We start from the raw sequence: 14833 nt of genomic DNA on the forward strand, positions 1-14833 counted from the left end.
CTAAAAGCTAATTCCAATGTATCCAGTAATGTTAAACTGAAATACCACTCTAAAATCCTATTTCACTTAAATAAAAGTAATAAAATTGCAAAAAACTTAAATACATATTTTACTTAAAAAAAAAATTATTTCTCTGTCAGGCAAAGAAAACATCTCTTATGTAATGTACTTCACTGAAACTGAGAGCAGAATTCAGAATGCCAGCAGTTGTTTCATACTATCTACATTATTTGCTGAAAGACAGCACAAAAGGCAACCCACACATCCCATTCCCATTTCAGTCTGGCTCCAGTACTGGCCACAATCTCCTCTTCCACCCTCTTGGACTATCTGCTCTTCAAATTCTCCATTCAACATTTCAACATATTTTTGAGTGCCAGTAGTTTAAAAATAAATCAAGAAGGGGAGGGAAGATTATACTTGCCCAGAAAATTAAGAAGCAAAAAGTTCTGCAAGTGTATCTGCTGATGAGCAGAAAAAGATATATCAGAACTACTATATTCTCTGAGATATGACAGCACCCCACAATCATCCCAGCAAAGTAAATGCTGCAAGTGACGCAGGCAACTGGAAATAAATTGGATGAATGACAATTATTTGTATTGCATCAAATACACTGATTCAAAAATTTAGTCATTCCTGAGAGGCTACGTGACAGTTCACTTGAAAGCTTGTAAAAAGATTTTCAGGGTCAAGAGTAACCAAAGAATTTCAAAGGCAATTTATTCAATCTATTAAATTGAGAAAATGATGTGTAATTCTGCAGAATGATTCTGCCTGTCCTAGACACAGTCCAGGCCCTCTCATCTACAGGGTCAGGCTTTTTAAAAAAGCCATGTACAAAATGGTCATTTTCAAAATTAATGCTTAAATGTGAAACAAATTGTTACTGAAATTATATAGCTGAATATTGCACCTATTGCAATCTGAAATTAAGTAATCAATACTATTTTAATATTACTTATCTTATGTAAGCATTCTCATCAGCTACCATGATTTAGAAGACTGCTGAACTAATTGACTTATCATACCTGTCAACATTAATTCAGTACCATTCCAAGGTAATAATCAGTATCAATCTAATTATATCAGCGGTCTCCTGTAAACGAGTACCAATTATTTTAATTAAAATATTAAATATTTAGAAAATAGATAGGAACAGATATTAATAATTTATATGCTTAATTTGAATCTACCTGAACAAGCATAATTCCTGAACAACAAAGTTTACTTTCTTTGTATCCCACTTTAATATTTTCCAGCAGGTTTCCAGACACAAACTAGCAATCCAATACCACAATATTTATATTCTTCTACTTTTACATAAGCACATATGGACTTGCAGCCTACTATTGGTCATACCCACTTAAAAACTCCTCCAAGAACATTCAATGGATAGTTTCCCTATTTCAAAAATGCAAATAAGGTCAGCTTAGGTTTCCTACAAAATTTCATTAGCCATCTACATGGTTGGCTCTAATACTAAATCCCTCAATTCCTGTGCATTCTAAACAAGATGAGGGCCCTACTCATCTCCTTTACAGGAAAACAACATGAACCACTCATATACTACAGCCATATAATTTCAGAGCTTTTTACCTCCTGTCTCCCCTCCTTTATTTTTAAAGCTGATCTTAGAAATGTCCCTACAGGTTTTCCACTATGTCTCATAAGAAATAAAGGAAATTTGCTCCATTTGTGAGACACAATCACAGAATCACTCAGACTGCAAAAGACCTCTAAGGTCATGGACTCCAACCTTTGATCAAACACAACTTGTCAACTAAAACACAGCACTAAGAGCCACATCCTGAACTAAGAGCCATGTCCTGAACACCTTCAGGGACAGTGACTACACCACCTCCCTGGGCAGTCTGTTCTTAACAACCATTTTTGGTAAGAAATTCCTTCTGATGTCCAACCTGAACCTTCCCATGGCACAGCCTGAGGCTATGTTCTCTCACCAGGTCACTAGCTGCCTGGGACAAGAGGCTGACTCCCACCTGGCTACAACCTCAATATGCCTGTTTTCTAAATGTTCAGCTAATATGAATCAAATTGGAGGACAAGAAAGCACACCACAGGCTATAAACTTCAGGCAGACCCAGAAGGTCTGACTACCCAAAGAGAGCCTGAAGAGTTTTAGCAACAGTCAAGTAGTTCCATGTTAAAATAAGACATCCTTGGAAATTTTCATTCAAAAAGCATTTCAGATGACTTATTAAGATTACACTTCATATTGAAATCCTCACTCAGACTCAAGAAACATCACTGCAATCATCATATCCACAATCTTTACCCTCTGATGAATATACATCAAAATATATTACTTTAACATAAAATTAAGAATAGTAATTTTCTGTAACACGAGACATCATGCCACTCTGTACCAGATGCCTTCAACAGAAGGCATGAGGAAAGAACATTTCCAGATGGGAGCTGAATACCGAGAACACCAAAGTGCATACAGCAAGGTATATGCTTAGCCTAATGAACAAGCGAAGTGGGAACAAAAAAGTTGGAAACACAACATGCCAAAATACTATTATCAGAGCTGTAAGCATGTATTTTTCAAAAAAAAAAAAAGACACTTAACAGGAAATTTAAACAACCAGTTTGTAATAATGTTGTAGTGATTTGTTTAGGTGGATTTTTTTTTTGTTTGGTTTGATTGGTTTTTGTTTAGTTTAATAAAATTAGAGGCAAGAAGTACAGTGATGGTATAGGCTACATGAACAGCAGCATTATCTCAGCTTCACTCGTGGCTAACTGGGTGACTCTCAGGCAAGAACCTAAGCACTTCACAGCTATGCTGGTGTGTCCTGAAAGAACTGTCCTGGAGCTTCCAGCCTATTTCAAAAGAGTGTCCTGCTGCCCAGGAAGGGTGCAAAGAATAAAACAGAGGAGAAGCAAGTGGTGCACAATACAACTACTCACCACCTGCTGACTGATGCCCTGCCCACGCCTGAGCAGTGATCAACCCCTCATGGCCAATTTCCCCCAGTTTATTTACTGAACATACTACAGGTTGGATGGTGTGGAATATCTATTTGGCCACTTTGGGTCAGATGTCCTGGACATTCTCCCTCCCAGCTTCTTGTGCATCTCCTCACTGCCAGAGCATGGGCATCTGAAAAACACCTGATTTAGAGTAAGCACACGTAAGAACAGCTACAGCAGTGCACTACCAACTTTATTCTCACACTAAATCTAAAACACAGCACTGAACAAACCACCACAAAGAAAATTAACTCTATCTTAGCCAAAACCAGGACAGAGGACTGACTCCAATATGAACTAATTAGCGGAGTTACCTAACCTCAATTTGTTCACAGTACACTTTCCTCAATTACCTCATTCAAGTCTTCATGGGGCTGGGAATCACAGCATAACATAAGATGCAAAGCAAGTCTCACAGGCCAAAAAATGTGAAAGTGTGATTTAAATTTAGCACTCAAAATAAATTATTATTTGGGTGAGAAAAAGACCCCAGAACAAAACAAAAATTAAAGATGAGAAGAGACACATTAACTATGTGCTAATATCTCCCAGCATCTTGTTAAAAGACAGACATATTTGCAAAGTTCTTTATATTCATACACTCAAAACAGTTATTAAATTAGTTTCCTTTCCTTGAACATATCATAGCTAATAGCACTAAATGTCAGGTTTCAAAATTCAGCTTGTTACTTGAAGTCTAATTTTTGTCACCATTTTCCCTATAATCTACCTTTAAAACATTTCAGAACTGAGAAACATTTTCACTACTTGTATACTTCACTTTAAAAATGGCTAAAGATATTTCAATGTAAACATTTCCTTCCTTTTCTAAAACTATTTTAAGGAAGATTTTAGCACTGAAAATAGTAACCTGTAACTTGTCTCTTTAGCTCATGTTAAAACTGAAAGCAGTGATGCGGAAACATTTCAGCAGTATCAAGTAAACGGCAGTTGAAAATTACAATAGCATCAGGCATTTGAGAGGTTGATACAAATTTCTCTGATTTGAGGATCTATCAGTTGGCAAGAGGCAATTAAAATACACTTATTCCTTTCCTCTGCAGAGAATACCAGGCAGTCTTCTCCCTGCTTATTCCTGATGTCCCAGTTACTTGAACCCACAATATTTCAGCTACTGCAGGTAGAAGGGATGGGGGAGTGCTCCCCCACTACCCTTCTTCTGGTAAACTGGGAGGCAATGGGTGCTACCTTTGCTAACCACCTTCCGCTGCAAAGCAGAACAGAATTTCCTCACATAAAAAGGAAAACAGTTTTGAGATTCAAAAGTACTACCAAGCCAGGAGTTCAAGGAAAATTAATGGGAAGCCTGTCTATACATCTGTCTCTTGCAGCTGTGCTCATGCTTTAACTGAAGCTCCTCCTCTGTGAATTGCCTATACATTTACCTGCATGTGGACTTCTTGGGGACCTATTATTATGATGATATCTACTGGGGTCCAGGCACGTGGGGAAAGCACCTTATGGGTCTCCTTCCTCTGCTGCTTGTGGAATTTGTTACAACCTCACCACTCGCGAGTGATCTGCTTTTCTCTCCTCGGTGAAACCAGGCAGGAAGTTCAGGGGAAGGGCATTAAGCAGAGAAGCAATGTTCACATAAGACTTATTTCCTTAGGAAACACTGAAAAAATGTTACTCAGAAATGAAATGCAAGTCACAAGGAAGCTATTTACACCTATATTTAACTAATTATAATCACACAATTAGTTATGTATGTAGTTATAAATATTTATATAGACTTATACAATGCATTATTATAGATCATATAGATAATTGTGCGTTTATTTTTATTTATATATTTATACATAGCTAATTACATAACTGAGGTCACTCTGTTACATATACCTGTGTGTGCATAAGTATGCTCACACACATCTGAGGCAAGGCACTGAGAACCATAAAAGATAACCTGCCTAGAGACATGGAGTTACAGGGCACTCTGCAGCTCTGTAAGGAGAGCCTGCCCGAGGAGAGGGGATCAGCTGGGCTGGAAAAGCCCTCTGAGACCACCGAGCCCAACATCGGAACAGCTGCGGCCGCCCGGCGCCGCTGACCTTGCCGGGGCCTGCGCTGCGCCCCGCCGGGCCCCGCCGCTCCCGGCCGCGTCCCAGCCCCGCGGGCCGCCGGGCACTTGCCTCCCATTCCCGCAGGAAGCGCTGGGCCTCGGCGGGCCCGGCCGCCTTGTGCCTCCGGAACTCCTCCTTGACGTAGCGGTCGCCCAGGTCGCGCAGGGCGGGCGGCAGAGCGCGGTGCAGCTGCAGGATGCGGCGGTACAGGCGGCGCCGCCTCCTCCGCGGGGCTCGGCGCGCCGTGTGGGGCCGCGCTGCCCGCAAACTCGGAGCCTGTGTCTCGACGGTGGCGTTTAGAGCGATACCAAGCAATGGGGTTGCAAATACTACTTGTAAGAATGTAATTATGCCACTAAGCCCAAGCTTCATACACTTAAATGTGATTTTCTTGCATTTTCACTATGAGACGAGAGGAGTCTTGGCGAGAAGCCTTACTGCCCCGTGGGACTTTGTGCCACCACGTTGTCACTACCGAGCTCCTGCGTTCTCCTGCCTTCCCCTTACAGCTCAAACTCCAACTCCCTAGCTCTCCGTAAAGCTTTTTCAGCAGCTTAACATCACATCCAACTCACCCATGTGGAAAAACCTTCAAATGTCAGCAGTCATAGATACAATGGAAAAAGCAGAGTCAGGCAGTGGCAGCTGTGGCAAAAGTCCTGCCTCATTGCGGGTGAGTGTTAAGCTCCTTCCAGCCAGTGAAATTACTCATGATTCAGAACAAAAAGGAAACATTTCCATAGGGCCAGGGAGCATTAAGCTTTACTAAAATAGTAGGAAATGACAAAAATGTACTGCCTCATCGAAAGCCCAAGTCATTATATGAGAGCAGTAGAGTAAAGAGCAAAGTATAGACTGTTTTACTGACTACTGTTTCTTTGTGTTTATTTATTGTCCTAAGCACTTAATTGATGGAAAACTGAAGTTACCAATAACACGAAGTTACTGAAATAAAAGCAAATGCTTATAGGTTCAGCTATTCTCAACAACGGTCTCCTGTCCTTCTCATGGTGATGCTGTCAGAGTGAGCAGTCGGGCCCTGGCAGAGGTGGCCTGATCCTCAAACTGATTTGTCTTGCTATATTTTCAAACTGTATTTTCTGCAGACATTTCTTTGAAGGAGGATTTCTGGACCTAAAGCATTTTGTCTACCATATGTCTTTCAATATGTTCACAGTTTAAAGGGAGGATTTCTGGACCTAAATAATTTTGTTACCATATGTCTTTCAATATGTTCACAGTTTAAAAGGATTGAGGTTAGAAAACCAATTTGCTGTATCACTTATTGGCATTGATGTAACTCCTCTGAATCACCTCAGGGTGCATTCATTTAGAGAACTTATTTAAATATTTTATTATATCTTGACCACCGTACTCATGTTGCACATTGAGAGCTTTGTCCTTGCAACATCCACTCTGTGTGGTTTTTAGGAGTCCTCTTGTTCCATGGCCTGCTTAAGCCCTCTGCTGGACACTGACTTTGCCTCTCAGATACTCACCAGGCTCAAATACCAACTCAGGCAGATCTGTGACCTTCAACATTGAGTATGTACAAATGTTGCACATTGAGAGCTTCCTCCTTGCTACATCCACCCTGTGTGGTTTTTAGGAGTCTTCTTCTTCCATGGCCTGCTTAAGCCCTCTGCTGGACACTGACTTTGCCTCTCAGATACTCACCAGGCTCAAATACCAACTCAGGCAGATCTGTGACCTTCAACATTTCTTACATCTCATCTTTCTGTCCACAGAGACCAAAAGCCATTTTTGCCCATGCTGTGGGGCAGGCAGTTCCTGCCCAGGAGGATTCCTGCAGCATCTCTGCATCTCCAGGCTGCTTCAGCTGCAGCTCTTGAGCCTCATCCTTGTACCTTCCCTAGGTGCTGCAAGAGGAGTGAGGATTTATCAGTGAATTCCCCATGGAGCAGAAGATAGAGCTGTAAGTTCATCAAGCTGCTGATAACAGTCTAAGATAACAATTTTTATATGCCTAAGTCCTCGGAGGTCTCTGCACCATCAGGCAATGTTGTGAAGCAGCAGAGGCAATTGAGTGCCATATTCTTTGTGTACAGGCACAAACGGACTCACCATGAAAACTCATTCAGATATGATACAATATTAGAGGTATTATTTCCATATAATGACTTCTCAGTCATCAATACTCAAAATGTCTGTGCCACACTTGGAATCCAGATACAATTTTAGTTAACACATGAGCACAACTCCTTTGCTTGCCTCTTGTTGGTGCCTGCCTCTGCTTCCAGGCAGCACTGCTTCTGTGCAGGGCACTGGGGCATCTGTCCTGCTCCTGGTACTCCACAGCCTGAGAGCACCTCATAGTTTGCATCAAAGAAAGAGGCACCTCAGGAGAGTGTTCATCCCACTCCTTTTTGGGCAGGTGGAGGCAATTAACCACTGCTTCCTCAAGTGTCCATAGAAGGCTGTACTGTAGTACATGTGATTTAGACAACCCATAATGGATTATTCTGTGTCTGACTGGGCTTTAGAGCACTGGGTCAGTGTTTGTTTTGCTAGAACTGGTGTGGATCCTACAAAGATACCAGAGTGTCTTTGTGCCATGCTCCATCATAGTACCCTTGGATCTGGGGAGGCAGTGTCGACCCTGCACCAGGTCAAGACAAAGGCAGGTGGAGTGGTTTAGCCAATATATTAAATCTCTATTTGCATGGCTAGTGCATGTGTGAGCCTTTTCTCAAGGATATACAAGAAATCTGTGGTAAAGCATGGATGCAAAGTGGTTTCTTAGCCATCCTTCTGAGCTGTGAAACTGTCAGGATGACCATGTTGTTTGCTACAGTCCTAATTCCAAATATAGAATGACTGGAGGAACACTTCCATGTTTATTTTTTCCTTTTATCAGTACTTTGTTGACTAAAGAAGATGAAGCTGAAGTATTTATTGAGCTGGTATAATTGCTGTAATTTTTTAAATTATCAAGAGCATCCTGAGAGAAGTTCTTTTTATGAATCAAAATAAATGATTAAATATAGAATGCAATGAAGTGGTATTTCTTTCCAGAACTGTTGGTACTTCTGATGAAGCTAAATTGTATTGTCATATTTAAAATATACCCCACAGAATAATATGCAATCTTTTCTCTAAATTGTGGATTAATGTTAAAGTACAGTCTCATTTCCTGCTATTAAAAAAAAAAAAAGTATAGCCCTGTTCCATGTTTTCTTTTTTGCACTGTGCAGATCACAATAAAATTGCGTCTCTCACTTCAGAATTATTAAGTTTTTAACAAACTCTCTAAGTATTTGAATATATTCAAGACAGTTTCTTTTTTCATGCTATTCCAGACCAAGCCAGATTCAAAAAACAAGCCAAAGATCTGTTATGACAGCACAGGTTGTCCACTAAACATTCTATGGCACCTTCCAATGTGCCTTATAAACTAAAAAGACACTGAATTACCCCTTCTCTGTAGAAAATATAAACAGAAAATTAATACTTTCATAAATTACTTAGAAAAAGCCATGTCTGCTTAGAGATTCTGAGGATGCTTCTGCCTCTGTCAAAGTGGACTAGAGTTTTGTCCACGATTCAATAGAAGCAAAATCAGTCCTAGCATGGCACTGTCTGCTTCAAAACCCACCCAAAAGTTGGACATGCGACCTACTGTGCGTGGATGCTGCTAAAACTGGACCAGCTCTTTCCCCAGGGCTTGGGGAAGAGCTGATGATGATACCAGACGTGTTTGCTGCTGGCTGCAGAGGCAGCTGCCTGTCCATGTCTGGCTTGGGGTTCTTCATGCAGCCTGTTCTTGGTATGCTCCAGCCTGGTCAGCAGAGCATAGCAGTGAGAGCAGGACAGATGATTTTCTTCCAAAAGCTCCATTTCAGTGAGGAAAAAAGATGCCATAATAAATGTAATTTGGTGCAGCTCATCTGGATGTCTTCAGGTACTCACACATGCATCTGATAGTAGGATGAAAACAAATAGAGCACACTTCTGATGAAATAAATATAGCACATGACAATTTTGGAAGGGAGAGACAGCTGTTTTTGGACTACAGTCAATTACATGCTTGGCATGCTGATAGCTTTTGGACATTAAAAGGAAGTTCTGCTTATGCTTGAGCTGCTCATTCATTGCAGGATTTCTTGTACTTTCATCTGAAGCACATGATCCATATCATTCAAAACAAATTTTTGACAGTTCCTGAGGAAGCTCTGCTTGCCTCCTGCAGACATGAAAGATGCCAAGTGTGTTAAAATATTCAAAGTATTTAGCTACCAAACTCTTCAAGTTTCTGCTTGAATATGTGAGAGCAGAGCTTTGCAGCAAGCCAAGTGTAGGCAACATCAGCCCAGAGGAGTGCCAGGCTTGCACGTGGACCCTCCTGCTCACCATCTCCCCACCTCCATCTCCTCTCCCTAGTCCAGCACTGGATTTCAAAGCACACAGGCAGCAGCATGTCTCAGGGAAGTGTTGTGAAAGAAAAAGAGAAGATTGTGATTAACCTTGTGAGGGTTTTCTTTAATCTCATTTCAGAAACATCTAGTATTCAGTGGAAATTTTCTAAAAGAGTTCTACTCAGTGAACTGATTCAAAATTAAAATTTTGGGTAGAATGATTAAAGAGCATCAAAACTCAATGTAATGGCAGGCAAGATGGTTTTAGGGGGAAAATCCTACACTCTCTTTTATAGATGGTGCCAAGTCAGACCGTGAGCCGGAAATCTTTTTCATCCTTAAGCTATTGTTGTTTTCAACGTTCAAATAAAACATCCAAAAGATTGCCTGTATTACAAAACATTTCTTCTACTTTTGAAAATTCAAACAGAATTTGAAAAATGTCATTTATTTGGAATTGCTGTGTGTCTTCTTGTGAACAATCTTTTTGGTAAATACAGTACTAGTTCACTTGGTTAATCTGCCACATGTGCTGTTCTGTTTAACTGCATTCAAATTTTGTAAGAGATGCAATATTCTGCTCTTAATTCACATAGTAGGTGAATTAAGAGCAGAATGTTGATGCTGAAATAAATACAATTGAAAGCACACATTTTGGTATTTCAAATATAATATGAAGTGTGCACCATTCATAGGTAAGGCTTTGTTTTCCTGTTTTACTTAGTAAGTCATTGTAAAACTTAAGGCCACAAATCCATTAAAATTCCTTCCAGAATAACACAAATAGAGCACAGAATTTTTATGCTGATGCTTTTAACAGAGGGTAGAAACAGAACAAGTGCATATATGATCAAATTTTAAAAATTAATATTCTGAAAAGCTGCAGAAAGGACCACATATATGTGACTCCAAAAGCATAGCCCAGCCTCAAGGCATCAGGAGGGAAGCAAAAGCGAACCCCTTCTGAACAGTAGTGTTCATGGGTCCTGGGAGCTCCAGATCATATGTTGTCAGGCCCTGAAACCTAAACTCAGGGAATAAAGCTATTCCCTAGGCTACATCACTTCCAAACTTTTAGCCCAGCTTCACATTAACCCAAGAGCAATTTAAAGTGCAACATAAACATGTTTAAATGAAGTTAGAAGAAAGCTTGTTGTCCCGTCTCCTGTTTTCCTTAAATATGTTTTATATGAATAGCATAGCTTACAAATGCAAGCTGTGAGGTTTCTCTGGCAGCATTGCAGCTCTAAGTAAACAGATGATAGTATTATTTAGTTTGCTTTCTTCCCTAATTAAGGTTTTTTTAAGTTTCCTCTGCTCTCTGTGTGGCTGCTTCAGTTTTGGCATTAGTCCTGAGCCAAAGGGGACTGGGAAGAAGACTGTGCTTTGTCTTTCTCCCTCCCTCCCTCCACGAAGTAACCACAGATCAATTGGAAATCCTTTCTTGCTTTTTTAAGATATATAGATAGCAGACTACATGTCACAAATAAAGCATGAGCCCTGTGGTTCTTACTGGTCTGGGAGCTCATACCTTCCCACTGGGAGAGAAACAAAGGCATTGACTGCACTGACCATGGGAGGTGCAGCTGCAAGTGTCCAGGCAGTGCTGCACACCTCAGAGCACAAAGCAGGGCAAAGCCACAAAAGTCAAAGCCAAACATAAATTTTGACAGCCTTTGAGAGTGTTTGGATTTCTCTTTTTACCATGCTCAGTGGTTACATGTTTTCAGGTTCAAGGCTTTGCTATAACATTGTTATTGTTTCACAAATCCAGATCATTGTCTGCTGTTTAAAATGAAGCATGCATAATCCAACATCATTCATTATTTTGGCATAAACAATATGCTATCAGCAAAGCACATGTTCCATCTCAGGTCTCTAGTGCTTTAAAAGCCTTCTGACTGCATCCAGTCTGTCCAGGACAATTCAACAGGCCAAGTTCTGGAATACTTAACTGGCCTCACGTTAAAACATTTGGCATCACCTTTGATGTGCAACCTTGGATAGGCATCTCTTGTCTCTATCCAGTTTCTGATGTTGTAATCAATCAGGAAAACAAATCCAACATGAAACTGCGTAGCTCTGAAACTGTTTGTGCTCTTTTGTTGTGTTCCCTGCCCTGAAACTCAGCACCACACTGCAAACTGGGGGTGTATCTGGATGGCTACTCATCCAAGGTTTATTATTCACTGGATCTGGTAATATTTGTAATTACATTTCTTGATAGTCAGGATTTTCCTATGCGGTTTCTTGATATAACATCTTGTGTTAATGGTTGGGATTTCAGGATAGAACTATAGGATACCACATGAAAAAAATATTTTAAAAGTATTTAAATAAATACTCAAGGTTCCTTAAACCCTTTTTATCCAACACCACTATCACTGTTAATCAGTTCCTCCCTCCACCCCCTCCCCAAACCACCTGAAGGCAGAATCAGTGGTGATCAAAAGACATGTAGCACTTCTTAGTATTGAAATTATCGCCTCAGTGAGATATGGTTTTTAATAGTGAGTTTATTGCTGTTGCTTTGTGAATAATGGCTTTTCACTTCTCCTAAACCAAAACAAAAGTTATTTACAAGGGGCCACAGGAATAATTTTTAGACTCAAAACAAGTAAGTTAGTGATCACAAAGTGCTTGTTGCTTTGTGGAAGTGGCATTTGGTTTTTTACTTCTTTGAGATTTGCTTTTAAACTGAGATGTCAAAAGATAACTTGTTCTTGTATGCTATGGAGCAATAGCAGCTCCAGGTGCTATAGAAAGCACAGACCAAAATGTAGAGAAAAAAAATTTGAACTCTTTCAGTCTAATGTGTTAGACAGTAGGATGGTCACAATCTCTACAAAGGAAAAAAGCTGGAGACTTTTCACTGATGGGATAAAGCAATTACAAAGTGTCCTAGCATTGTTTATTCTCTAATTTTATTTTCCCATCATATAGAAGTTATAATTTTTTTATATTCATTAGTAGGGTATAAAGATAATGTACATTTAAAAATCCTTTACGATGAACCTTGAAAGCAAACTGTTTAATGGTGCAGCAATGTACTCCTGGAGTTTATGGTGAAAACAACATTCTGTAGGACAGATGATTTTTCTGTGAGCTCTAAAATTCATATGATTGCTGTGACATCTTGAAAACTTGGAGAATCCCATCGAGGTCCAGGGTACAGTGTCTATTTAAAATATTAAGCTGACATCAAAAGATGTGCTTGATGAGATCAGCACTTCAGAAATTCTTCAAAAGAACAGGAATTGTACCCATTCTGTGTTCAGCTTCATATAGCAAAACTGTACTCTTCTCAGCTTCCAGAGGGCTTTGCTGGGACTCATTTATTTTCTTCCTGCACCCTGCTTTCAAAGTTATGCCCTGGGAGCAAAACTTCTCATTAAAGACCTGGATTTCAAAGTGCTCTGAAATCCACAGGCATCTCCAACATGTTTTGGAAATTGTTACACCTCACCAGAGCCAGAGGCATCATTATCCATGCAGGTCTGAAGTCAGTTGGTCTAACAGGTCTTCAGATAATACCCCTTCTTTTCAACCTTCCCAGGAGAGCTGCACTTCATATGCTTGGAAATCCACTGGGATATGATGATGGTCTTGAAAACTTAGTCGTGACAATAACTGGAACATTTCACAGTGTAAATTTGGAGTAATTCCTCCCTCCCTGTGGAACTGCTAAGCAATTTTTGGTTCTTGATTTTCAAATCTTTTTTTTTTTTTACAAACAATTCAGAGAAATCTGAGGATATGAAACCTGTGAAATATGTGTATATTGCAGACTGATCCTAAGCTTAATTCTTCAGCTAACCAAACTGACTATTGAATTTTGGTAAACAGCAAGTTGAGAAATACTTAACAGTAGTGATGGTTTAGAAAAAGTAAAACAAAATCAAAAATTACTTTTCTGCTACTAGAATATGAATCATTTCTCTTGCTGTCAGTAAATACTTTCAATTCCTTCTCGAGTATTGTCTGTCTGATACATGTGCTGCTGTACAAGCAAAGGAATAGATATGCCACACAAGTAGCACACGCTATATGTGCATATACCTGTTTTTATATAAATGTATGTACATATATGTGCACCCACATGCCCCTCCAAACTCACATATGTATTTCCATGAACACAAATACACACACACACGCACAGACATACACACACAAGTGCACACATAATTTTATTGCTGTAACTTTCTGAAATAACATTACAAAACCATTTTTCCTGGCTTACTTTGCAATCAGATTTTTAAGGCTATTAATATGTGCCTTTTTTTTCTTTCTGGTAACCCTTCCCAGTACTTTCCACAATATTAACTGTGTCCTGTTCATGTGTACTTGACACTCACCAATTGCTTTGCACACTTGCCTATCAAAATGCGCCTCCAGGTACACTGAGATTGTCTGAGTGTACCCATCACCATTCAATATATGGGAAACTTGAGAAACTGAGTCCTCATGACAACCTAGCCTTCAGTAAGACAGCGTCAGAGATGGTACAACCACTTAAGGCTTTCCTGTGTCTCAATTCAGTGCTTCAGCCAATAGTTGATATTGTCTCTGAGGTTTGGACAACTTTGTATTATTCCCCACTCTATCAATGTGTCAGTTTTTATTTAAAACCTTTTGGACAATACATCATTGTCATCATCATCAGATATATTACCCATACAAATCAATCTAAAGTCTATGAGGATTTTAGTAAATGCTTTCTATACATCATATAGAGGTTTTCTCAACAACAGAAACATGCAGCTACTAAGATCTGAAGCCTTAACCCTAAAATGAACTGAAAGGTGTTCCCACAGCAAAGGTGGAAATGCCCTAGCAGCAAAAGACTTGAAAGATACCGATTGTCTCTAGTTGACATTCAGTAACAGAAATATATCTTAAGGCAAGATTAAAACATTCATTAAAGAGTGAAAATAAAACATCATTACAAAAAAATGAGGTTTTCCTCTTACTCTTTAGTAGTTACAAAACATTCTTCTGGTTCTTTAATTGCTGCTTGCAAAGGCTCTGTACTGAGTCATTTAGCTTTGGAAAGTAACAACACTGTCCTAGCCTTCTTATTGGCATCTACTCCTATGCCACCCACATTGAGCTCCAAATCTGGATGCAAGGATTGCTGAGCTGTGAAGACTGTATTTGTGTAATTCTGCCAGCAACCACCCATATAACCTCAGAAGAATCAAAGAGAACTAAAGATATGCTGAAACATTCAAAAGTCATATGAACACCTACTACGAGGAGATGCTTACAAGCTTCAGGATATTTTATATACATCCTGTTCCATTTTCTGGTTGGTCTTTTTAGGGTGGAGAAGGATGGGAAGTGGTCAAAGACAACTCTTTGTATTTGGTCATT

The 14833-nt window shown here is 39.7% G+C and overlaps 1 protein-coding gene across 1 annotated transcript in view; it reads right to left on the minus strand.

Moving 5' to 3' along the window:
* SDHAF3 (succinate dehydrogenase complex assembly factor 3) overlaps positions 1-5471 on the minus strand; it is a 29170-nt gene extending 23699 nt beyond the window's left edge. Inside the window, exon 1 of the mRNA XM_039711865.1 lies at positions 5154-5471. Within this exon, the coding sequence (XP_039567799.1) occupies positions 5154-5456 (303 nt within the window). The 5' untranslated portion in view covers positions 5457-5471. The remainder of the gene's footprint in view (positions 1-5153) is intronic.
* Positions 5472-14833: the final 9362 nt, after the last annotated feature.

This window comes from Passer montanus, unplaced genomic scaffold, assembly GCF_014805655.1.
Source record: "Passer montanus isolate IOZ18808 unplaced genomic scaffold, ASM1480565v1 scaffold10, whole genome shotgun sequence".
In the NCBI taxonomy this organism is placed as follows: Eukaryota; Metazoa; Chordata; class Aves; order Passeriformes; family Passeridae; genus Passer; species Passer montanus.